Raw genomic sequence first — 26225 nt, forward strand, 5'->3', positions numbered from 1 at the left:
CCATACAGCTGAAACATACTTATTTTCTCTACACTTGACTTCTAAAAATACAGAATCCCGGTAAGGTAGTTTTGACAAAACTTGATTATGCATAATTTAAGGAAACATTTAGAATGTATAATTTTTTACAAGGTTTTACTTATTTATTTTAGAGAGAGAGAGTAGAGGAGGGGGCAGAGGGAGAGGGAGAAAATCTCAAGCAGACCCTGCACTGAGTGGAGCCTGGCAGGGCTTGATCTCAATACCCTGATATCATGACTTGAGCCGAAACCAAGAGTTGGGTGCCTAACTGACTGAGCAACCCAGGTGCCCCTAGAATGTGTAATTTTAATCTTAGTTGAACTTTGATGTTTACTGTTACTATATTACTATTTCCTGAATATCATGAAAGTTCACAGCCTAAAAGATATTTAGAGATCTAGTTTTGTTTTTGTTTTAATGTGTTTAAGAAGAATGGGATACAGAAAGGTTAAGCATTTTGCCTGAGATCCTAAGAAGTGTCTGAGGCAAAACAAAAAACCAAAAGTCTCGACTTTTAATGTAGTATTCTTTCTACTATGCCACTAACCTATTGAACATTTTAATACATTTTAAGAAACTAATCTCATAGCCAAAACCTTATACACTATGGAAAGTGATGATAGCTGGTTTCCAGTATGTAATTAATTTATACCTTTAGCCCTTTGTCTTTACATGTGTCTAAGTTTATACCTTGGTGGTAGAAACTAAATTGTGATGATACTCAATGGAGTAGAAAAAAAGAAGTGTAGGTTGAATCTGAAATGCATTTGCTTAATATATTACTTTTCTGTTTTTGTTCTCTATCGCTCTCATTCCCTATGCCCTTGTCTCCTACTATCTATCCATCTTCATGGATGGTTAGAGAGCAGTAGATTAAGCAGCTAGATCTGAATTTGATCTCACTTAATTTTTCTTGATGTAAAATGTTTTATAGCAAAAAAAAATGTTTTATAGCAGTAAACACATTTGTACTTGACTGCCTCAACTAAATGATTTTTAGAAGGGAAGCTAATTTTCACTGTGTCTATAAGAATTATGAAGGAATGAGAGGAAACTCTTGCTATATACACTTATGTGGTGTCTTTAAAACTTGTACATATCTGTTCAGTATTTCTGAAACTTATTTTGTGGAATCTTTTACCTTATACAGAATATTTATTAAAAACTACTGATCATTATGGTGTTGCTATATAAATTATTTTTATTTTTTTCATTTCACATGGAGGATAAGACACCAAGCTGTTTTTAGTGTCTCTTTAGGAGGTATAGAAAACCATTATTTATAGAATTGATTTTAAAGAACTTCTAAACTGTATATTCTGATTATAATCTCTTTTTTAAAAAAAGATTTTATTAAGAGAGAGAGAGACAGAGTGATAGAGAGTAGGGAGGAGAGGAGAAGCCGACTCCCCGCTGAGCAGGGAGCCATCCACAAGTGGGGCTTCTGGGATCATGACCTGAGCCAAAGGCAGATGCTTTTATAGTCTTTATAGGAAGAATAAACATCCAAGATTTTATTGCTTAAGTTTTTTGTTTTTAATCTAAAATTCTTTTGGTGAAGTTTTTATGTATTTCTATAGTGTTTTCCTTAGCACCTTAAATGCTTGCTAAGGAACAGAAAAAGGCTTTTGTAAATGTGGCTATTTATTTCCCAGAGGTTTGGCTGCAGGAAGATTTCCTGAAGGAATTTGAATATTAGAGTGTTTTTCTATCAACGTTAGTATTAAGTGGATTGGTGTTGATTTTTTGAGCTCTTACTTTTGTGGCACTGTGTTAGGCAAAACAGTTTTGTTTTATTTTAATAAAGGAGACCCAATTCTGCCTTGCTACACGTGGCTGGGCCAGCTTTGTCAAATGAGGAGCCATGATGACTTCTCTGTAGGCCAGTCACAGGTGTCCAGGCAGGCAAGATGGAGAGTGGTAACCAAGATGTGAGCTTAGGGAAGGGAAGGGAAGCAGGTGGTATTGTTTGTCAATCCTCGAAATATGAAAAAAACAGTATGTTCACTTTTCTGGGGCCACTGCTTTCTTAGATTTCCACCCTTTGCCCCCAAACCACTGCCCTCTTTATTGTATTATTTTCTTTATAGCCCATACAATTCTACATAAATTGAAAATATTTCATTCAGCACATTTTTGTACTTTAACTTAGCCTAAAGGCATAATACCAAATAAAAGTAAGAACAGTTCAATTGTTCCCCATCCCCCATGTTTACTGGTTAAGGATTATTATAGCCCTACATTTTTAATATGGAACATCTACATCAGAGCCAACTTCTACCCCTCTTTTGTTGTGATTCCAGTTAGAACTGAAGGTTTTACTTGTTAAAATGTAAATACTTCTTTCTAGGAGGAGCAGAGTTTTTTGTTTTCTTTTTTGTCTTTGCTTACTTCTTGATATAAATGAGAAGTGTGGAAACACACAGAGAAAGATAACATGAAGCTATAGAATACCCTGAGAAGTTTGGGGTGGAGGGATATTTGCCTGGAGGAATGAAACAGCATAGGACAGAGAGGCAGGATTACTAAGTTGCACTTAGTGCAACAAGCAAAAGTTTGTAGAGAGGTTTTTTTTTTTCTTTAAATTTTATTTATTTATTCATGAGAGACACAGAGAGAGGCAGAGACATAGGCAGAGGGAGAAGCAGGCTCAATGTGGGACTCAATCCCAGGACCCAAGGATCACACCCTCAGCCAAAGGCAGACTCTTAACTGCTGAGCCACCCAGGCGTCCCTGTAGAGGTTTTTGAAGCTTGTTTCCAGGTGAACACATTGCAATCTGGTAGACTTCAGTAAAGGTTCTGGGTAACATTTAGAGATAGTATTTAGTGTTAAGGAAACTTCTTTGTCCATTGTCTAATTTTTAATTGACCTAACAGAAGAAAGGCTGTGTCTTCTAAACTTGGCTATTTTAGTTCTAGTTAATTAGCTCTAAAAATATCATGTAACTCCTAAGACAGCTGTTTTGGGACCTAACCATGGGACCATGGACCTGTGGGCTTCAGTTTTTGTCACCTGTAGAATGTAGGGTTGGAGAGTATGATGTCTAAAGTTTCTGCCATTGTGAGAATGTATGATTCTAACATATTGATACCTTTATTTATGTTACTCATGAAGTGGCATAGTGTTATCATTGTTTTTCTCTAAGGGTTTTTAATTTTTAGTGATGTGTTGCAAAGAATATATGAGATCTTTGGGAAAGTTCATTAATCAGTCTATATTCCATATATACTGAACTCTGGAGAAGATGGGATTTAGCATAATAAATAGTCCATAATGACCAACCCTTATTTTCAAGAAGGCTGCTTTAAATCACCACAGGTTCTGATTCAAAAGAATTCATTGAATATTTGTTATTCTGTGTAGTATTGTGTTTGATCCTCACAATAATCCTGTAGTTGATAGTGGTCTCCTCCTTTTTGGTACATAATATATTTCTAAAACATATTTTTCCAGTGGTAATTTCTCTAATATTATTTTAATTAAGAAACTTAGATGCAAGTACCTAATATTATTTTTTAAATGAATTTATCAGGATTTTGGGCACTTGGTGAAAGTTAGGAAATGAGCCCTTCAGATAACTATCATTTTATGAAGAAAATGTATGATTTCTAATTAGGCTATAAGAGTAAATAGTTCATTATTATTAACTTTCTCATTGTCTTTCCTCTTCTCCTTTTCTTTAGAAGTCACAAGACAGGGAAAAGACAAAATATACAGGTACTCCCTACTTTTATTTTCAGAGCTTCCTTGGAAACTATGTAGTCATAAAACCAAACATTAACATTTTCATACTGCTCTGGGGAAAGGTTGTAATGATCTCTTTCTTCCTCCAGATGGCACTCTCTGCTGTCACCTAGCGCTGAGCACTTAAAAGGAACTATATTTATTTACCAAGAATGTTTACTAATGTTATATAATCTTTGAATATCCACATAGTAACTCTGTGGGATAGATGTTTCATGGAAAAGGAAGCAGGACATCACATAGGTTTGTGTGGCGGCTAGTAATTGCTACATTCGCACTCTTCTGCCTTTATTTTCACCACTGTCACAATGCTGCCTGTTTGACTATTCACAACAGATTCAGAACTTAGAAAAAGAGAATGAATAAATATATTAGTAAATATTTATTGAAATATTTATTGAATAAGTAATAAATTTTGGTTGAATTTATGAATGAATGAGTGAGTGACTTGATAGTTCTTGGGGAGGAAGCCTGGTGACATAGGGAGTCCCTCCCTTTTTTATTTTAAGATTTTATTTATTTAAGAGAGAGAGTGAGAGAGCATAAGCAGGGGGAGGGGAAGATGGAGAGGGAGAAGCAGGCTTCCTACTGAGCAGGGAGCCTGATGCCTGAAGCTTTATCGTAGGACCCTGGGATCATGACCTGAGCCAAAGGCAGAAGCTTAACCTACTGAGCCACCCAGGCAACCCCGTAGGGAGCCCTCTTTGTTGTGTTGTTGAGCTTGAGATTTTATTTTCAATGATCAATGTAATGTTATTGGTAGCACTGATTAAGACACAGAAATGACAAGGTATTTAAAAATGCCTAAAACTGGAAAATATATGAAGGGGTGACTTGGCATAGGGGGAGAGTGTAGTAGTTTTATACTGTGTGTCAAGGAAATAACTATGTCAAAATCCACAAGACTAAGGGTGATAGCTTAATTGTGTGCTCCTTTGGATAATAGGTTGTGGCAATTAATCACAGAATCAGAATAGAGCTAAGATACATAGTCAACTATCCAAATGTCTGTGCGGAGTCTTACTCAGTAAAAGCAGTGCTGCTATTGACTAATTTTATTGACCATTTCATTTTACAAAGGTTAAGGAAATAAGGAGGGGAGCTGATAACTCTGAGACTAAATTTGACTATGAGGGCTTAATTAGACAAGTGAACATAATGGGAATCCTGAGAGAAAACCATATCATTCATTTAACAAATTCAAAAAATAGTTGTGCCACATCCTCTTCTAGATGCTATAGATTTTGCAGTAAATGCAACAGACAAAATCCCTGTCATCAAGGAGTCTTCATTTTAAGAGCTAACAATAATCTGTTGTCCAAAAAACTAGTCTCGTGGTTACTCAGCTGCAGTGATCTTAACTTGCATTTTAGACACCTGCTTGCAGGGTTACACACTGGGTGCTGTCATCATCTGAAACTGCTTGTTTCAGAAATCTAAAAATTCTAATATCCTTCATTTCCTCATGTTTTTTTCTTTTTAATATTCCCTCATAAAAAAAAATATTCCCTCATTTTTTATTCTTCAGTCTCAGAGAGATTGATTGCCTGCCTGCCTGCATTTCAACTTGTATATCAACATCTGCCTAGCCTATTTCTCTTTCCTAGCCAATTTGTATCCTAGTTTTGACCATATGGATTGTTCTCTCACTTGTACCTTAATTCTCTTTCACTTAAACTTCTTCCTCCCACCAAAACTCCCATTTTTACATCAGTGATACAATCTGCCTTATCTACTAGATCCAAGCAGCTGAGCCCTGCTGGAGAATCTCAAACATCTGAGAAGAGTTATACTATCCGAAATTCATGGCTTTCAACCTCTGCTGAGCTCTCAGGCCACCAGGGGGTCCTTTTATTTATCCTTGGTCACTACTCTCTCCATCATTTTCCTGCTTCTCATTTTGCATTTTGATACCAAATGTATCATAATTCTGTCAGGGGCTTGACTTGAGCTTCTCTTTGTGTCTGTATGCTTTTCTTCTCCCCTTTTCTCTCTTCCTTTATATTTTCAGCTTTTACTGAAATATCACATCCTTCATGAAGCTTCCCTGACCACTCAGATTGGATTCAGTGTCCCTTATCAGTACACAACACCTGTGTATTGGTTTGCTTTTGCCACCATAATGGAACCTTCTTGAGGCAGAGACTAAAATTATTTTCACATTTTGTATTCTTAGTGCCTAAAACAGAGTGAGTGTTTTAGTAAATGGTAGTTAAATGAATAAATAAGAAACAGGAAGGGGAATGTGGAGGAAACCTGGAATATAGAGAATTAGAAAGACAGAGTTCCTAAATCTTAATGTAAGGGTAGATAGGATGCCATGCATATAGTCTCCAGAAGGGAAAGTGCAGATAAGATGGCCATAGGTAGAGTTTTATTGAACAGTTGGAAATAGTATGTGAAGAAAAGAGCGAGGCAATTTGGCCAGTTGAACTCATATTTTAAAATAATATGTGCAGAAGAAGGAAAGAAGGACATGGAACAAAAATATATAGATGTACATACAAATATCTCATAATCTCATATAAAAGAGGAATACAACCCAAAGAGAATAATGAGCCGAGGTTTTGAAAACGGTTAAGGCTGACCATTTACATTTTATATAGAGAGATGAAAACAGCAAGCAAATAATAGATTTTTGTTTTAAACAAACTGGACCCCAGATGGTAGCCACACATGTGGTGAATATGGCTTAGTACAGAGAAGTTGAATCACTATGTTTTACATCTGAAACTAATGTACCATTGTGTGTCAACTATACTCAAATTGAAAAATTAAAAAAAAAAAAAAGCTGACCCTATAATTGGATACAGAGTAAATGAAACTTCCCAGCTTCTGTTTTGTTTCCAACTTCTCTGACGTGAAGAATGATCTCCACACAAATTAATAAAGCTACATGTAAGAATAATAATAGAAAATTTAAGCCCACGCACAATTAGAGAGGAAATTGTACCAGAACCTCTGGCTGCTCTAAATGTGTTCACACCTCAGGTTCAGATTCTGTGAAAATGTGTTAATGTCGTTGATGAGCTGGTAATCTTTGAGCAACTCTGGGGAATTTGAACGCTACCGGAAGACATGAAGAACTAAAGTTCCAAAAAATTATAAAAGAACAACATAGATTCCATAGACTTTAGTGAGCTTGATGTTACTTCCACAAAAGATTCTAGAGATCGATTTAAAAGATTCTCAAATATTTACAGAAGGGAAAGATGAGCAGTAAGAGTTACAAGAGTTTTGTAAAAATAATTCATTCCAGATAACCCAGTTTCCACCTTTGGCAGGGACACTGCATGCACAGATGGGGAGAATGCTGTGTCTCTAATATATCTAGACATCTATTTGACTTCATCCATCCTGTCATTCCATGCTTACGAACGTGTTGGGAATTGGACTGTAGTACAGGTTCAGGGATTGAACAGCTGAAACTCAATCTCAATTACTAATGGCAGCCTCCTGGGAAGTCTCTTCCAGGTAGCTGTTTTTGACCCTGTTCCACTCATCAGTTAACACCGCCTCCTACTCTTTACTCTCCCCCTGGCAACCTTGCAGTTTATTTCACCAAGAAAAGAGATGCACCCAAATCTTGGTCCAAATCTTGGTCCATCCACAGCCAGATATACTGACCTTCCTGTGTGTGTGCTTATGTGTTCTGTCATCCTTTCTGTTCCATTACATGAACTGTGAGTGTTCCTAGTACTCGTGCATTGCATCCTCTTCCTACTGCCTGCTCACTGTTCCTGCAGTTACCTCTCGTTCTAGTTTTTCATCTATTTTCCTTTCTCCATTGGAGAAAGATGTTATATAAACATGCTATAATAGTAGCTTACAAATATGCTATAACATCACTTATAAAAAGAAAAAGAAAAAAAAAAAACACACCACCTCCCCCATCCCACGTTCTCTTCAGCTACCCCCAACTCCTTGCCACCCTTTATGGCAGAACAACTTCTCAAAAGAGTTGTCTTAAGCTCCTTGCCTCCGCTTCCTCATCCCCTTTGCCACTCCACTGAGACCACTCTTTGACAGTGTTGTCAGTAACTTCCCTGTTGCTAAATCCAGTGGTGGGTTCCCAGTCTTTATCTTACTCAACCTTTCTGCCATATTTGATACAGTTGGTCAGTCTTAACTGTTTCAAGATATTTTTTTTTACCAGGCTTTTGGGAGGCACCAATTTTTTGATTTTTCTCCTGCCTACTTGCTGCTCCTTCTCGGTCTCCTGTACTGGATCTTCCCCCTCCCTCTTACTCAGGATGGCTAACCCCAGGGCTCAGTCCTAGAATCTCTTCTCAGCTTCATTTGCATGCATTCTATAGGTCTCCACTGATCAGTACAGTAGCCACTAGCCACAGTCCTGTCATTGTAGAAAGTTCTGTTGGACAGTACTGCTCTGGGTAATTTCATCCACTTAGTCCTGTTAAAATACATCTAGATACTGATAACTCTCAAATTGATTCACCAGTTCCAGCCTCCCCACCTGAACTCCAGTTTGGCACATCCAGGTATCTACTGCATGTCCTTTGCTTGGTTTCCACACTACCTGTCAAAGTTACCATAGCTAACATTGAACTTGATTTCCCTCTCATCCTGCTCCCTCTGTCAGTCTTATCTGTCACTAAACAGCACTGCTCTTCACACAGGCTTAAAAAACCTTATGGATTCTCTGGGGTGGGAGGCCATTCTTAGGGAGAAACAGTTCCGGTGGGGGACACTTCTATTTAATCTTTCCACATCTTACTTCAGTCCCTGGCCAGTGTGAATGAGTGTCTTTTCTCACTCTGTAATACTCTTTAACTTCTTTTGCACTCAATATCCAATGCATCAAATATAAACTAATCTCAAAGCCCTGGAACACTTTTCCCAGATGCTCCTGTGACCCATTTTCATACTTCATTCAGGTTTCTGCTCAGATACCACCTCTTTAGAATCCTTGTCACCCTATCTGAAGTAGCATTCCTGTCACTCTGTATCCTTATTCTGTTTTATTTTTTATAGCATGTAGCACTGCTTGACATTACAATATGTTTGTTTTTCATCTGTCTCTACCTCACTGGAATCCATAAGGGTAGGGATTTTGTTTTTGCTCTATTCCCAGTGCCAATAATAGTAGCCGGTAGCTAGATAATAGATAATAGATAGTAGCTAGATAATAAATATTCAATAAATGTTTGTTGAATTAAATGCCATATTAATGAAATTTCTTTTTTTTTTTGAAATTTCTGATGAAATAAAACTAAGAGGTGTAGCTAACACACTCTCAGCTTTTTGCTTTTTGTTTTGGCCATTCCTATGTTATACTTTACTGGTCACTGTATTAGCAAAACTTATTATTTTCCTGAGATTGCTTATATGATTATTTTATTTGTATGATCATTTATTATTATGCTTTTCATTTATTTTAAGAACACAAAAATTCTTGTAATATTGTTGCGAGTAAGTTTTATTTATTATGACATTATAATAGTTGCACTGGAAGTTGAATATGATAGTAATGATGATTTTTAAATTTAGCATTTTAGCTATAAAATAGAAAAAGTAATAAGACAGGGTCCCTGTCCTTAAGGAATTCATGACATAGGGTTAGAGAAGACAGTCATAAGTAACTATAGGGTGTTTATGTAGTTTAGAAACAGAGACAAATACATATAATGCCCCAAGGACATCTTCAGTCTGTTTTTTTAAACTATAGTTGCAAACTTCATGGATACCCAGCATAATACAGGTTGATAAAAGTTGGAATGCAGCTGTGTTTATCAAGGGTGGTGGCAGTATAAAGGAGGTCAGAACTGACTGTGCTGGCTGATAGAATTACAATCTTGGATAGAGTGAAACTCCATGGACATCCAAGCTGGGCTATGCAAAATATAGATAAAGAAGCCATCCTGGTTTAAGAGCATTAGATAAGTCCCGCTGCATACCCTAGAAATGTCCCCTGATAACAGAGAAAAACAGATGGATCCAGTTGTCTGTCAGCTTCCACTTGTAATGATCATGCTGGAATGAATCACTGTAGCATTTCAAGGTGGACAGCTGTACCTCTGGTAGTCCAAATTAGAGGGTAGTAGGAGTCACAGCAATTAGTCAAATACCATCTTTATGCTCATAATTTGGTTGATAGTTTCCCCTTCTGTCCTTCTAGACTTGAAAATATATGGTTGATTTTTATTAGCTGAGGATGCAGCAGGAGCAGGTGTGGAGAGTATATTGAGACTTCATTCTTTTTTCATTTGGTTGGGCAGTAGAAGCACTGGCTGATGGTGTGCTTGGAGTGGGGTAAGAGGACTGAAATCTAGCCTGGGCTTGGATAGTTGTGTGCCCGATGGAGCTGCTAGTCTGGGGAGAGATGTTTTTCTTGCATCACGAAAAGCCTTGTGTGGTCTTAACAGCAGCTAATCCCATTTCCTGCCTCCTTTATCCTGAAGTGCCCAGAATAATGTGGTACAAGTACTATTTACCAAGCTGAAGGGAATTCAAGAAAGTTCTCTAGACTTGGGCATTTTGAAGGAATCAAAGATAATGCTGATTTAAAAACTTGTTTTGAAATAAACATTCATGGCTGCCTTGTATTTGTAATAAGGAAATATTTTCTATGCCTCTGCTTAGTCACAACTATAGAGAAGGGGAAAACAGGTAACTCAACGGAAGCATTTGTTGCTAGCCCAGAAGTAGGAATTTATCCTTTAGTATTCAGAAATAGCCTTCATTGTATTGTACACAAAAGGTTAATTCATTTTTAAAACTTCAACAAGGATATGAAATTTGGTGGTAGTTTATTCATTGTTTGGTTTTAGTATTTTTCTGAGTTTTCCTATATCCTCAAATACCTTTCACTTTTACAGGAGAGTAATGACTTGGCTACCCAAGTGTGTAGGTGGTATTCCACTGCCTCCAGGATTCAGTGTTAAGGAGACTGTTAACTGGTCTGATTCTCCTTCCTTTATAGTTAACTGGTGATTTACCTGGAGGTTGTAAGGAGTTGGGAGGAGAGGAGGAATAGGGTGCTGTGATCAAGCTGCCTTGTTCAGATCAAGTATGTTCCAACACTTCCTGTCTCAAGATTCCATTCTTGGAGTTCTAGAAATTTCTTAGTGTGTCCTTGAGGTTCAAAAACTTAGTTGGCTTCTCTTATATGAAATATGAAGATTGGCCATAAGTTTTTGTGTCAGAACTTTATTAAAATTATTTGTTTCACTGTCGCCATTAATATATTTTTCTATTTTTAAATAGGTGAAGCTTTATTCTAAGAATATTTATTTCATCTGATTCATGAGCTCAAATTATAAAGACTCAATGTTACAAAAGTGTTGAGAGATTGGTAAGTATTTAATGTAATAGATTTAAGCAGTCAAAATACTTGTTTCAGTCTAATCCTTTGAAACTATATAATTATGTGACATAATTAAACCCCAAAGTACAAACAACTAAACTTTCAATTAGTAGAGATGGATATGTAAATGTGGCACATTTATACAATGGCATATTACATAATGGTTTAAAGAAACAAACATTATGTTGAGAGGAAAAATAAAGTTATAAAAGGATACATATAGCATACTATTTGTATAGCATACTATTTGTATACATTTTTAAAATAGTTAAAACAACACTGAATATTTTTATGACTATAAACAAAAAATTATAAAAACATGTATAGAAATGATAAACACCAACTAAAGAGAAAAAGAAGTGGGGTGGGGTGTGGCTTTCCTGTACTGTAAGGTTTGATTTCTTTGCACACACACATACACACACACACACTCTCTCACTCTCTCTCTCAGATCTGAACACAGCATAATGTTAAGACTTGCTAAATCTGAGTATTGGCTATAACTTCATGTTAAACATTCTTTGTACTTTTCTGAATATTTGAAATATTTTTAAAAATCTTTAAAAAATACTATACAATCATCTTTTCAGTTGACATTCAAAGTAGCTGAAAGGCATTCAGTGAAATTCAACATTACTATTAGATGAGCAGGAAAAAAATGAATATTTTCTTAATGTGCAAGGCAAAAGTATCCCCCCTCACCCCTACCAATGTTGTTCTGTTAGTGCTAATAGTTAGAAGAGTGGAAAGTGTGTGAATATTGGAAGTGTGTGGATAATAAAATTTTCGTTATTTGTAGATGATAGGGTTTTATATCTGGAAATTTCAAAAAGAATGAGATTTCAGTAAGGAGCTTGGATATATGCTTACTATATCAAAATAAATCTACTACTTATTTGCCTCCTACATACCAGCTTTCTATCCTAATTTGATTATATAATGGAAACAAAATCCCATTCAAAATAACAGCAAAAGCTACAAAACACCCTGGGGGAGACCTAACAAGAAATGTGTAAAACTTATTATATGAAGTGACAGCAGTTTCTACCACAAGGACATAGAGGATAAATGTGCAAGTAGTGTAAGGATGTTCTTTGCAGTTCTGTTTATGATAACAAAAACTAGAAATAGCCTAAATATTCAATGAGAGATTGGCTGCATAGTTAATAGTACATCTATATAATGAAAAACATGTTATATATACATGCAGCAGGACACCAGGAAGGTAGCAAAAAGAGTAAGAGAGAGCTCATGTCAAAAGATTTCCAAAATAGCTATATGAATCAAAACAGGTAATAGATCATTTATATATATAATACCCTATTTATTTGTGTAACTGTGTCTGTGTCTTATGTACATTTAAAAATCAGGAATAACATATATTTCTGCATATTTTATAATATTTTATGCCAACCTGGCATCTGGTGCTTTTAGGAAGTGGGATTGAAATGATTTCCTCAGTAATTGTCATGCCTAAATATTCATGTTAATTTTCATTATTTTAATTTCTGGAAAATAGGCACTAATTATAAGCACAATTTTTAAGTTTCTCACGTCTTTAATATTGCTAAAGTTGCAGTGTGCCTTGTAATGAATGTTGTCTAGTTAGCACTGGCAGCAGGCTGCCCTCAGTAAGGGAGTTGTTCCTCATGAGGGGACTTGGTCATGGCTGTTCATATCAGCATTTCAGTTGAGTTATATGCATCGTAGGGACTATACCTGATGAGTTTTAAATGTTTCCAAGTTTAAACTATTTCCAGTTTGGGAAACTGCCTGCTGATCTGTCTGGTAAGATCGGGAAAGTTCCAGCATCGAAACTTAAAGAATGATGGCAGTATCTTTGGAAGAAATCTCAGGAACAGTAGTAGTGTAGCACTCTTAAAAAATGGTGCATGGTAAAAAAAAAAAAAAAAAAAAAATGGTGCATGGTGGGTGGGTCTTAATGGCCTACAAGATGATATTGTATGAAACATTCTAAGTGATAAGAAGGTATTGTGTTATACTTTAACTGGCAGTTATTTGTTTTAATGGTACACTAAATAATTATGTACCTTAAAATCAGTGACAAATTAGGTGAAATAAGTAAATAAAATTGGATAACAATAGCTTGAATATAAATAAGTTTATATATTATGTAAATATGATAATATATACTTAGTTTTATTGTAATTTAAAATTTTTTGATTTATTGAACAATTTTACCTTATGAAAACTTCACAAAGGGCCAATATTTATATAAGAGAGGATATTGCTACATTTTAGGATAATGAGTAATGTAACTTTTATTTTTTATGTTTTTTCCTAGTGATCCAACGGTATTAAAAGTAATGATCTTTGTTATACAGAGGGGATTGTTATAGTAATAATAATACCTAGAATTCTGATGGGAATCCAGGACTAAACCATCAGGTCGAAGAATGAATAGGAACGAAAGTAGTATTAGGAATTTCTTTCGTCTCTCCCTTTCATGTTTATCTGCTTCCCTTTGCATCCTAGTGGTTCATTTTCACCCAGTTGGCTTCTGAGCCTTAACTACCTCATAATGACTACGAAGGCCATCTCTCTAGTTAGTGACTTTTTGGCTCATCAACTATGTCCCTTAATTCAAATTCCCATGAAGCACAAAGAGCCTGATTGGCCAGATGCCTCTTTGCAAGCTGCATCATACAAGTCACATCTGGCAGCCAGATGTTTGTTGGCTGCTCCTAAATCAGGTGTGTTTCAGTTGATTAGGGCTCAGAGGCTGACCTTGCTCCCTGGCAATAGGCACAGTCCTATGGTCCACTGCCTTCTCAGCAGGGGGGAGGAGGTAGCACCCCCCTCGCCAAAGTGGATGAAGAAAGACTGACTCCACAATGTATATCTTAATTTAATCCCTCCAAGTTAAAAATTTTAATGCTGGGTGTTTCGAAATTACTTTTAGCCCTAAGATGAAATTCTTTTTTTTTTTTTAATTTTCATTTATTTATTTATGATAGTCACAGAGAGAGAGAGAGAGAGAAGCAGAGACACAGGCAGAGGGAGAAGCAGGCTCCATGCACCGGGAGCCCGATGTGGGACTCGATCCCGGGTCTCCAGGATCGCGCCCTGGGCCAAAGGCAGGCGCTAAACCGCTGCGCCACCCAGGGATCCCCCTAAGATGAAATTCTTTGGGAATTTTATTGTTCATGATTTTTCCTTTCTAAATAGTTACACTTTTTTCTTTATATTGATGTTTTTCCTCTCTTCTGTCTGCTTTATCTCATTACTTTCCTTGATCCTAAAATGTCACATTGCCCTTTGATTTAAATATACAGTAAGAAATGAAGTGATGTAACTTCAGCTGCTGGAATTCTTCAGTTTTTATTTACTTAACGGTAAATCCCTTTTCTCTCCATTAACTGAACTCTGGTTGTTGTGGGGGAGGGTGTACCACTCACTGATTGTCAGTTCCAGAAAGAGTGTATATTTTTAAAAGATCATTCATATTTATAAATCATGTAGAGCAAGAATATTTTATAAGTAATGGGTTTATTTTTATTCTATGATGAGGCTATTTAAGAAGGTCAAGATCTACCTTAACTGCCACCACTCACTAGTGTATCTTATATCTAGGTACTTTCACTCCCTATTCTTGGTTATGCTCAGGGAGTACCACACTCAGGAGTAATTTCTGCCATGTAAGAATATTTAAGGAGCACCTAACTAGATCAGAACTATGTCTGAAAATATTATAGCGTTAAATACCAGTGATCAATAATTTAAAGTCAGTCTTTGATTAAAAACAAACAGCCTTCAAAACACTTAGTTTTAAACATAAACTTTCATTTCTCTAATCTTTTTTTGCAATATTTATTTTATAGCTCGGTCATGAGCATCGACAGTAACTCATTGGCACGTGAATTTCTGACGGATGTCAACCGGCTTTGCAATGCAGTGGTCCAGAGGGTGGAGGCCAGGGAGGAAGAAGAGGAGGAGACACACATGGCTACCCTTGGACAATACCTTGTCCATGGTCGAGGATTTCTATTACTTACCAAGCTAAATTCTATCATTGATCAGGTAACATTTTCATACCAAATAATTTTTTATCAGTATATTATAGTTGATTACAGATGCATAATTTCTGGGTTGTGTAGTTTCTGAGAGTCTCTTTGAGATAAAGTCCTATCTCTCCTGTCACTCCAATAAGGGAAAGTAACCCCATTTATGAACATTCTGTTTATTTGAATACTTTTCAAAATGTCTGGAATGTCTTAGGATTTTAAATGGCCTTTCTTCTAAAATGATTTCATATATATTATGTTTTTTATCCTAATATCAGTATGAGATAACTATGATTATTAATAGAGACATAAGATTATGATTCAGAAAAACATTTGCACTTTCAAGAAGTGTCGGGTATGCTTTTGAAAGGTTTAGTGTAATTATATTTAGAGAGCTTACTAATTCTGGGGTGAAAGTAGAGAATCCTTAAACCAATAATTATTGGGTCCTTTAGCTTGTATACATCCAGTTTTTTATACCTCATTGTGTGTGCTTAAAATATGGTCTGAACAGAAAGTATTTTGCTGTTTCCTTATTACAGAATTAACAGAATTCTAAAGTTAGTTGGGAAATAGAGATGCCATCCAACCTTCTTTTTTGGATGAAAACTGAGATGCAGGGCAGCCTGGGTGGCTCAGCCCTGGGTGGGCGTGATCCTGGGGGCCCGGGATCCAGTCCCACGTCAAGCTCCCTGCATGGAGCCTGCTTCTCGCTCTGCCTGTGTCTGCCTTCTCTCTCTGTGTCTCTCATGAATAAATAAATAAAATATTAAAAAACAAAAGAATACTGAGAAGCAGAACATTAACTAACTCAGACAGGGTTAACTTGTAGCCCAAACATGATTTATGTCTTTACTTCATTTTAGTAAAAAAACAAATATGTATTTTATGAAAGAAAAATTATATTGTCTGCTTTCAGGGGACTAATTAATGTAGTTAGATAATATTTCAATTAACTTGAAAAGATGATAAGGTCTCTGTAGCACCAATATGACATTTTTCAACACTTAGCAATGTTACTGGCTTTAGATAGAAACTTAACTATGTTGAAATTTCTTTGCTATCAAGGCATTTTGCTAATGAATACATATATTGGATTAAAAACAGAAACTAAAATTAAACAATGTCTCTGTTTTTACTCTACACTGAGGAACCTCACAAATAAATATCAGGGAGTATTTGTTCATCGTGGTGTCCATCTGTCATGAAATTGTCCAGAATATTTTCCAAAATAGTATGTATTGTTACTCCTTTTCATGAATGTTCTTTATTAAATGCGTGACTATATGTAATTTTGTTTTTATGTTTTGTATGACTTTTCCATAAATGAATGTTAAATTTAGAAAAAATGATTTGTTAGATCATGTATAGTGATTTTTATTTCAAAATTTTGATGACTTAGTAAGCATATCATGCTCTGTTCATTTTCTTCACCTATATTAGAACGTTTCAGTGCTTTTTTTTTTTTTTAGGATATCCTATAAGTAGCATCAGAAATATCAAATACTCAGGAATAAATCTAATAAAATATGTACAAATTTCTGTACATAATCCAATAAAACATTGTTGAGAGGAACTAAAGACAATCCAAATAAATACATAGTTTTTTGTGTGTTGGAAAAATCAGTATTGTAAGGATACTTGTTTCCTCCAAATTGATGTATAGATTCCAGTGCAGTCCTAATTAAAATCTCAGTAGGTTTTTTTTAATTAAAGCGGTAGACGTTAAGATATAACCCATATATCATAGAATTTACCTATTTCACATGTACAGCTCAGTGGTTTTAGCACAATTACAGATATGTGCAACTGTCACCATATTCAATTTTAGAACATTTTCATCACCTTAAACAGGGACCTGTAGCTGTCATTCCCCAGCCCTCCTATCCCCCTCAGCCCTAAGCAGACACTAATCTACTTTCTGTTTCTATAGATTATATACTTTCTTGTAAGTCATGAAATACCTTAAATATATTATTAAATGACTAAAATCATTCAAGTCATAATTGCAACAATATTTTTTACTAGGGTAAAATCTTGTAATATCCTGTATTCCCTCTTCCTCAGTCATTCACTTTTGGAATATCTGTAGCAATGATAGTATGAATAGTAGAAGTAGAGAGCAAATAAATAACCATTTAAAAAATAGGGCTTATTGACATTTAATTATCTAAACCAGGAAATGGGGATCCCTGGGTGGCGCAGCGGTTTAGCGCCTGCCTTTCGCCCAGGGCGCGATCCTGGAGACCCGGGATCGAATCCCACGTCGGGCTCCCGGTGCATGGAGCCTGCTTCTCCCTCTGCCTATGTCTCTGCCTCTCTCTCTCTCTCTGTGTGTGACTATCATAGATAAATAAAAATTAAAAAAAAATAAACCAGGAAATGGATGATGATAATTTGGGTCTTTTTTTTTTTTAATTAATTTTTATTGGTGTTCAATTTACCAACATACAGAAAAACACCCAGTGCTCATCCCGTTAAGTGTCCACCTCAGTGCCCGTCACCCATTCCCCTCCAACACCCGCCCTCCTCCCTTTCCACCACCCCTAGTTCGTTTCCCCGAGTTAGGAGTCTTTATGTTCTGTCTCCCTTCCTGATATTTCCCAACATTTCTTTTCCCTTCCTTTATATTCCCTTTCACTATTATTTATATTCCCCAAATGAATGAGAACATACACTGTTTGTCCTTCTCCGATTGACTTATTTCACTCAGCATAATACCCTCCAGTTCCATCCACGTTGAAGCAAATGGTGGGTATTTGTCGTTTCTAATTGCTGAGTAATATTCCATTGTATACATAAACCACATCTTCTTTATCCATTCATCTTTCTTTAAGGGGAATTTAATTGTGTAGGTTCAATCACTTAGGGTGGAATCAAAACGGTAGATTCAAAGTTGTGCATTTCAAGAGGAACTTCAGCTTCTATATCTGTGCTTCTCATGAATAGGAGCACTTCTTGGGTACTCTGAGCAAGAGGGAAATTAAGCCCCTACCCTTCCAATTTTGTGCACGGACTTTATAAATAGATATTTGGTAGAAATAATGAAACAGACTTTTTATTGCTATATATTTACATGTAGTGAATACACAAATGTAAAATGTATGGTTGGATGAGTTTTGACAGTTACAAACACCTGTGTAACCACAGCCTCAATCAAAGTTTAGAACATTTCTACTCTAGAAAAAGGTTTTCACGCCCCTTTTCAGACAGCCTTCCCCTTTCCCGACTGCAACACAACCACAATTCTAATTTCTAACATCTAAGTGTAGTGTTGCTTGTTCTAGGATTTCATATAAATGAAACCATGCGGTATGTACTCTTGTGTCCCAAATCTCTATCCATTATGTGTGAATTATGTGATTCACATTATGTGATTCACCATTATGTGTGAATCAATATGTAGCTCACCATGTTTTGTTTCTGTTCAGTATTTTGTATGGATATATCACAATTTGTTTGACTGTTCACCTGTTGTTAAACCATTTGGCTTTTGTTTCCATTTGGCTATTATGAATAAAGCTGCTGTGAACATTCTTTAAAAAGTCTTTGTGTGAATATATTTTCATTTTTCCTGTTTAAATATCTAGGCATGCAATTGTTGTATCAAAGGATGGGTGTTTATAAGAAAGTACCAAACTGTTTTTTCATGGTGGTTGTGCCATTTTTCATTCTTACCAACAATGTAGGAGAATTCTAGGTGTTCTACATCTTCTCTGATATTTGACATTGTCAATCTTTTTATTATTAGCCATCCTAAGTGAATATGAAGTAGTATCTCACTGATTTTAATTTACATTTCTCTAAAAACTAATGATGCTGAGCACTATTTTATGTGTTCATTGGTCATTTGTACATCTTCCATTGTGAATGTCTATTTAAGTTTTGTGCCCATTTTAAAAGTCAGGTTATTTGCTTAATGTCCAGTTACAGTTTATTTTAAATGTATTCTGGATACAATTCTTTGTTGGATTACAAGTATGTTCTTTGTGGCTTGCCTTTTCAATTCTTAACAATGCCTTTAGAACAGCAGACTTTTTGTGTGAATACTGTGTTTTGTATTCTTTCTAGGAAATCCTTATCTTGCATCCCAATGTGGAAAGATGTCCTGTGTTGAATTTTTCCTAGAAGCTTTTTAATTAGTATTTTTATTTAGGTCTGTGACACACATTGAAATCATGTTTGTGTATGGCATGAGGCAGGAGCTACGGTTCCTTCCTCCTCCTCCTCCCCACACAGTAACCATGTTGTTAATACCTCTGGGTTTTTCCTAGATTTCTTTTATCAGAATGAGGGAGTTTCATCTGTTCCCAACCTGTTAAAATGTTTATCTTGAATACATATTGGATTTTGTAAAATACCTTTGCTGAATCTATTGAGACTATCATATTTTTTTTATTCTATTAATATGGGTGAATTACATGATGGTTTCTAAATGTTGAAACCATCATTTGTACTCCTGGGATAAAACCCATTTGGTCATGATTTATTATATAGACAAATTAATCTGTCTATTCTTTAGAAAAAAATACTCTCCTTGAATAGCAAGTATATGTTCTTTTCAATGGTTAAAGATGTCATGGTTGAAGTTTATATGCAGAACTTTACAGGTTTTTTGAAAGAAAATTTGTCCAGCCCAAAAGTAAGAGTTATCTTAGATTTTAATCTTGGCACCAGTATCAATGAGATAGGTGACTTCAGTTCATGATCTAACTGCTTCATATCTGTGTATCCTCATCAGGAACAATTTAAATACATTAAGTTGGATGACTTAATATATAAAAAGTATTTGTTTTCATGTAACATTTGATAATAATAGTTTCAGATTTTTTCCTATACCCTGGTTATAGATATATATAGCTTAATTCTGATATAATAAATAGAAAATCACAGTAATTTGTTACTAACGTGTGATAAATACTACTGTTTAAACTTCAATATGTAAATTTCCATACCTGTTCACACTTTATGAATGTTCTATAAAGTTGTTACTTATTTTGCTGAGTAAAATATGCAGTTTTATTGGAGGAGGTTATACATTTATGAACAAAACATTATTTAAAAATTATAATACGTTTCTTTTCTGAGCTATTTTCTGTGTAAGAGAGTACTTTTTTCTTCTTTCGTTTTTGTAGTATTATCACTTTAATATATAGTACTACATAAATGGCCTATCATTATAATATATAAAATAAGTATAGTAGAAAAATAGCAGACCTTTAGAAGTGTGCTACAGAGTTCATTCACTGCTTTATTCAGTGGGCCATTAAGTTCCTACTAAATGCCAGCGCTTCTGCTAGATGCAGAGATGAAAGAACAGAGACTGTCCTTACCAGGAGCTCTTAGCTTTTGAAGAGAGAGACAGATTGAAGAAAGGCAATGATGACAAAATGGTGTGAAAGTATTTGGGGGGGAGCACAGAAGAGAGGGCCATAAGGAAATGCTTCTTAGAGAAATTGGCATCTCTAAGTAGGAATTAGCAATGTTAAAAGGGAGGAAGCATTAGTCCAGGGGAACTGCAAAATGCGGACCTTGGAGGCTAGAGAAGAAAGAACTTTCAGTAACCTGAAAGTAATAGTTTAGTGGGGTTGGAGCAAAGGCTGCATGTGTGGTTTTGGCTAGTCAGAGGACTGGAAGGCAGAGGCCGTATGATGGCAAGCCTTGAATACCGTATTAAGTTGAGTAAAGGTATTATAATAAGTGAACTTCAGTTTGCTACTCTAGTTCTACAGATTCTGTTTACGCATGTGGCAAGATCTATTTGTTTGGCAAGATCTGTTGTTTGGCAGGAATGAGGGAGTAGGGAGATGCTGGTTTTCCTACTTCGAGGAGGGACAGTATCATTTTGGCCACTAGACGGTGGAGCTATCCTCAGGGAGTAGGTAATCTGGTGAGTTATCTTTCTTCATACCCAGGTTAATAGGAGCAATGAGTATATCAGTTTATTGCCATATAACAGACCACATTCCAAAAACTTAGTAGCATAAAACGATAACAGTTTCTTTGCTCATGTTTCTCTGAGTTGGCAGCTCAGGTAGGCTTAGCTGGGATCGCCACCTCCGCTTCTTGTGGTGTCAGCTGGGCTTATCTCTGAATGTGGGGTCTGTTGGATGGGGCTGTCAGCCAGGCTGCCTCAGTTCTCATCCACATGGCTTCTCCTATTTTTGTAGATGAGGCTCAGCTTCTTTACATGGTTCTAGAAGCATTCCAAGAGGGGAGCAGAGAGGCTGCAAGGTGTCTGTCACTTAACATCATTTATGCCACATTCTGTTGGTCAAAGCAATTCACAAGACCAGCATAGAATAAAGGGATGGTAACATAGACTCCATCATTTCAGGAGAAGATAATTGGTGGCCATATTTTGTCTACCGTAGTCTCTTCCCTGGCCGCAACCTTTAGCATTCTTCCCACATCCCCTCTCCCACATGACTCTCAGATTATCATTGCATTCTGGCTTCAGGCTTGAACTTCCTGATTTCATGTTATGCAGCAGTTCTGGATGCAGATGAGGTTTCCAGGTGTAGTGCTCTAGTTACAACTCTTCTTGATGGAGAGACTTATGAACATAAAAGCCACACTCACCCTGGGTAGGGACAAGTTAACCACACTAGATGCACATATTCAAAAAGGAGAGTGACTGGAGGCATGTAGCAGTCACTGATCCACTGAACTCCTGGCAGGCACATATTGTTGGTCCTCCTCTATTCTTGGAGCAGGGAATGTTTTTCTTCTGTGGTAGTGCTTCCCTAATCCATGGTTCTCCAGGGCTCTTGGCTCCACCCTCCAACACATCTTCTCTTTTCCTTAAGAGACAGCTTATAATATGCAGCTTTCTCACCCTGCTTCACACCTGTAGAAAAGTGGGGACCCAGTGGTCTCTATTCATTTTGAATTGTCTCTGTTCCTTTTAGTCCAAGCTGTTGGTATTTTTTAATAATACAACTTTCTTTAAAAATGTTATGGGTTTCCTCTGAATTTTAATGGGGTCCCTCACATCCCCCAAAAGCACATCTATAATTGTTTTTGAGACAGACCTCTCTACTTTAGGAATATAAAGCTTGTGTGAAATAATGCCTACAAGATTCTTAATAATACTTTTATCTAGGTTATAGGATTTACTAGATACCACCTAAAGTCTTTCTGGAGTCCTAAGAAAGAGTAATACAGCCATTTTATAACCCTGCTTTGCTGAGAGGGGAGGAGGAAAGGCAACAGGGACTGGTTGGGCAAACTGTGGCCTGCAGACCAAAATTCTGCTGCCAGTAATCTGTTCTTGGACAGCCCACAAGCTGAGAATAGTTTTTGAATTTTTATTTTTTAAAAATATTTTATCTATTTATTTGACAGAGCACAAGCAGGGAGAGAAGCAAGCAGAGAGAGAGAGAGAGAGAGAGAGAGAGAGAGAGAAGCAGGCTCCCCACTGAGCAGGAAGCCTGATATGGGGCTCGATTCTAGGACCCTGAGATTATGACCTAAATGGAAGGCAGGTGCTTAACCAACTGAGCCACCCAGGAGCCTCTAATTTTTGCTTTCTTTTTTTTTTTTTTTTAAGATTTTATTTATTTATTCATGAGAGACAGAGAGAGGCAGAGACACAGGCAGAGGGAGAAGCAGGCTCCATGCAGGGAGCCCGACGTGGGACTCTACCCCCGGTCTCCAGGATCACGCCCTGGGCCAAAGGCTGCTGAGCCATCCAGGCTGCCCTAGTTTTTGCATTTTTGAGGAGTTGTTAAAAGAAGAATATACAGCAGAGACCATGTGTGATTCAAAAAGCCTAACCTGGGGACACCTGGGGGGGCTCAGTTGTTGAGCATCTGCCTTTGGCTCAGAACGTTATCCCAGAGTCCTGGACGTGAGTTCCACATCGAGCTCCTTGCATGGAGCCTGCTTCTCCCTATGCCTATGTCTCTGCCTCTTTCTCTGTGTCTCTCATGAATAAATAAATAAAATCTTAAAAAAAAAAAAAAGCCTAAGATGTTACTCTCTGGCTGTTTGCAAAAAAAGATTGCAATCCCTGTTATCATCTAAGAAAACTATGCGTATAGTGTTTGACATCAGTGGGAAAAGGCAGTACATTTAGCTATACTGAGACATCAAAAATGTTTGACAAAATTAATCCATTCTTAACAAAACTTTGAAGAATAGATTAGGAATAGAGGGTGTTATATACAAAGAATAGAAAAACTAGTAATATTTTTTAGGAAGAAGCTCTACAATAAGAATAGCTCTTTACGACTATTTCTGTGTGATATCATTAGTTTTAAGAACATGCAGTAGTAAAGTGGATCATGAAAGTAATGACAGCTAAAATGTGGGAAGGATGAAGAAATGAAAATACCATTTTTAAAGCAATATAGACAGGAAAACCCAAAAGGTCATTGTTTCATTTAGCCACAGCTATATAGCTAGAAAATACAAGAAAAATTCTGTTTATGGTATTAATGAAGAAATGTTCTTATATATATGTGTATATACACATGTACATTAGAAGTAATTATAAAATTCAGAAATAAAAGACTTAAGAAGTAAAGGACTTGTATTTCTGTTTACATCTGGGACATTAAATTTAATTAGCATGTCAAAATGCTGATTTAAAGTAATAACGTTAATACCAATTAGTTTAACTTCAGTAGTCTTCTATCACATTCTGATGGAAGTGCTAAGCACTAAACTTAGCCTGTCATCCTGAGGTCCTCAAACCCCACTCATCTGGTACCAACCTGCCTTTACAGCCCCCTGGACACTGTCTGCCTTGTGTCTCAGCCTTTTCCACTGATTCATTTGCCCTTTATCTCCCATCCTAACACTATTACTTCTGGATGACTAGGGTAGGCAATGAATATTCCTGTCTAAACTAAACACTTGAATTGTGGAAGAAACAGTGCCTGACACTTGGTAGGTACCTAAAATATGTTTCTTCAATTGAGCTAACAAATTACCACCTGAATGAGTGATTTTGCTGTGTATTATTGCTGTGGGGAATTTAAAAAGTCATGTTGTATGTAGTCCTTTTCCCTGCAGAAGGGGAGACATAAAAATGTAAGTATTAAATGAGGTGTGGTGTGATTTCTATCGATTGGACAGTCTAGGAATAGCCAGGAAATCCATCTGTTTATGGCATATACTGCCAAATATGTCAACAAGGAGACATGAGGTAACATCCCATTCCTCTGGACACAGCAACTGTGTCCAGGAACTTGGGAGAGGAAAACCAGAACTTTGTTTGAAATGGAGGAGTGCAAGCTCTAGTTTGCCAGGATGCCTGCAAATAAGAGAAAAAGATTTTATGACTTGCAAAGGGATAGAATTACATGTGTGATTTCTTTTAAACTTGAAAGAATAATCTGGAAACATGTAGTACCTAAAGAAAGTAATAGATCCAGAGGATTATCAAGGGCTTCCCCAGGGATGAATTGTTTAGAAATCATTGTGATTGAATAAAGTCAAGAGTCATTCACTCACTGTTATATTGGGCCATGGGGCGGCGAGTGATGTTCTCCTTGGGACTGCAATTCCAGCAGAGGTGGCAAAAACCAAAATCCTACACTTCAATCTCATTCTTTTTGAAAGGCCCATGGTTTCCAAAAAATAATCCATTTGGTGAAATGGGGGCAAAGGCATGAAGTCCTGAGTAGGGGTGGGGAAGACAGTCAAGTTGGGTTGATGTGGGAGAAAAAGCTTCACTAAAGAGGTTTTGCTGGGGTGGGCCTCAAAAGGATCCTTTAGCTAAGTGGGAATGAGTGAGAGAAGTTGCAGACCATGCGTCACGCAGAGGCTGGGAGGCAGGAATGCCAATTCGCATAGCAGTGATGATTTGCCAGTGTACTGTTGTGGAGCAAGGGCTGTGGCACTTCACACACTTTTAAGGTTTCTGCAAGCTCTGTTAGAATGTTATTAGTTCATCAACCAAAGGTAAAGACTCAGACCAGGAGGACTCTACAGGAGTAGAGTAAAAAATGTAAAATTGGTTTACATTTTTTAAAAGACCATATACATTTGGCTGGCATCTTTAAAAATGTCAAGGTGCATACTGACTGTGAGCTGTACATGAAAATGTTATCCAGACCTCTTTAGTCTTCCTAATTTTGAAGTAAAGCACATGGAAATAGGCTCCTTGGAAATAATTTTGATTTGCATCCAGAATTTAAAGTCATTCGTGCAGATAACATTTAACATCCAACTCTTTACTGGGTATTGGGTGTCAGGAAAGAGAGGTGACCGCTAAGGACTAGGGCCTGGGCTTGGGAGTCCATTCTCTGAGGACTGGGAAGTGTGTTTGTAAAAGTTTCCCATCATATTTAGAGATAAATCCAAACTCCTTTGCGTGGCCCACAGGCCACACGAGATCTGACACTGTCCACCTTACCACCTATGCCCTCCAGTCTCATCTCCTGGCACTCTCCCCCTTGCTACTCCAGCCACACTGGTCTGCTTGCTGTTCTGTGAAATAACCAAGCCCATTCCTGACCCTCTATATACTTCCCTAGGAGCTTCTTTTCTGCAAATCTTTGCACGGATTCCTTCTTCTCTTTAAGTATCTGCCTAAGTGGCCCATCCTGAACAGCCTATCTAAATGTCAGTTTATAATCCCTGTCCTGTTTAATTTTCTTCATAGCATAGCATTCTGTCTGAAATTTTCTTATTCATACCCATTCTTTTCCAGCTCCCCTGCTAGAGTATCAGCTTTATGAGAAGGTGAATTGTCTTCCTTGTTCACCACTCCATCCAGTGTCTGGCATTCAGACATTAACAATTCAGCAAGTTATTTGCTGTACCAGAAATCAATCAGGAACATGATATCTAACTTGCCCGAGGGGGGATTAGAGAAGTCACTCCACAGAGGAACTTGCCTGAAGAATCAGTAGGCATTGGGGAGATGGGAGGGTGGTGGTAGAGAATTGCAAGAGCAATGCCTGTAAGGAAGATGTATTGGGGGGTACAGGCCTGTGGTTTTGTAGGACATGGGGATGGGTCAGGGTTGGTGGTGGGAGCTGAAACTGGATAAATCAATAGGAATCACATCATGAAGGGTCTTCAAAGCCTGAAAAGAAGTTCAGATTTTTACTTTTGAAGTATTTTCAGCCTTTTCATAACCAGAGCACTAG

General features: G+C 36.9%; 1 protein-coding gene across 4 annotated transcripts in view; it reads left to right on the forward strand.

The window, feature by feature from the left end:
* Positions 1–26225, forward strand: part of LYST (lysosomal trafficking regulator) — a 174811-nt gene that overhangs the window by 11903 nt on the left and 136683 nt on the right. For 3 of the 4 annotated variants that reach the window (XR_012001060.1, XM_026008722.2, XM_026008723.2), the window contains exons 2-3: positions 10996–11083; positions 14938–15136. Coding sequence is in view for 3 of the 4 variants with exons in the window: in XM_026008722.2 (XP_025864507.2) it covers positions 14945–15136 (192 nt within the window). In the remaining variant the exon portion in view is untranslated. Of the gene's footprint in view, positions 1–3712; positions 3742–10995; positions 11084–14937; positions 15137–26225 lie in introns of those variants that run through there. The other variant, XM_072755922.1, reaches the window with a different exon arrangement.

The sequence above is a fragment of the Vulpes vulpes genome, chromosome 4 (assembly GCF_048418805.1).
Source record: "Vulpes vulpes isolate BD-2025 chromosome 4, VulVul3, whole genome shotgun sequence".
Lineage (NCBI taxonomy): Eukaryota > Metazoa > Chordata > Mammalia > Carnivora > Canidae > Vulpes > Vulpes vulpes.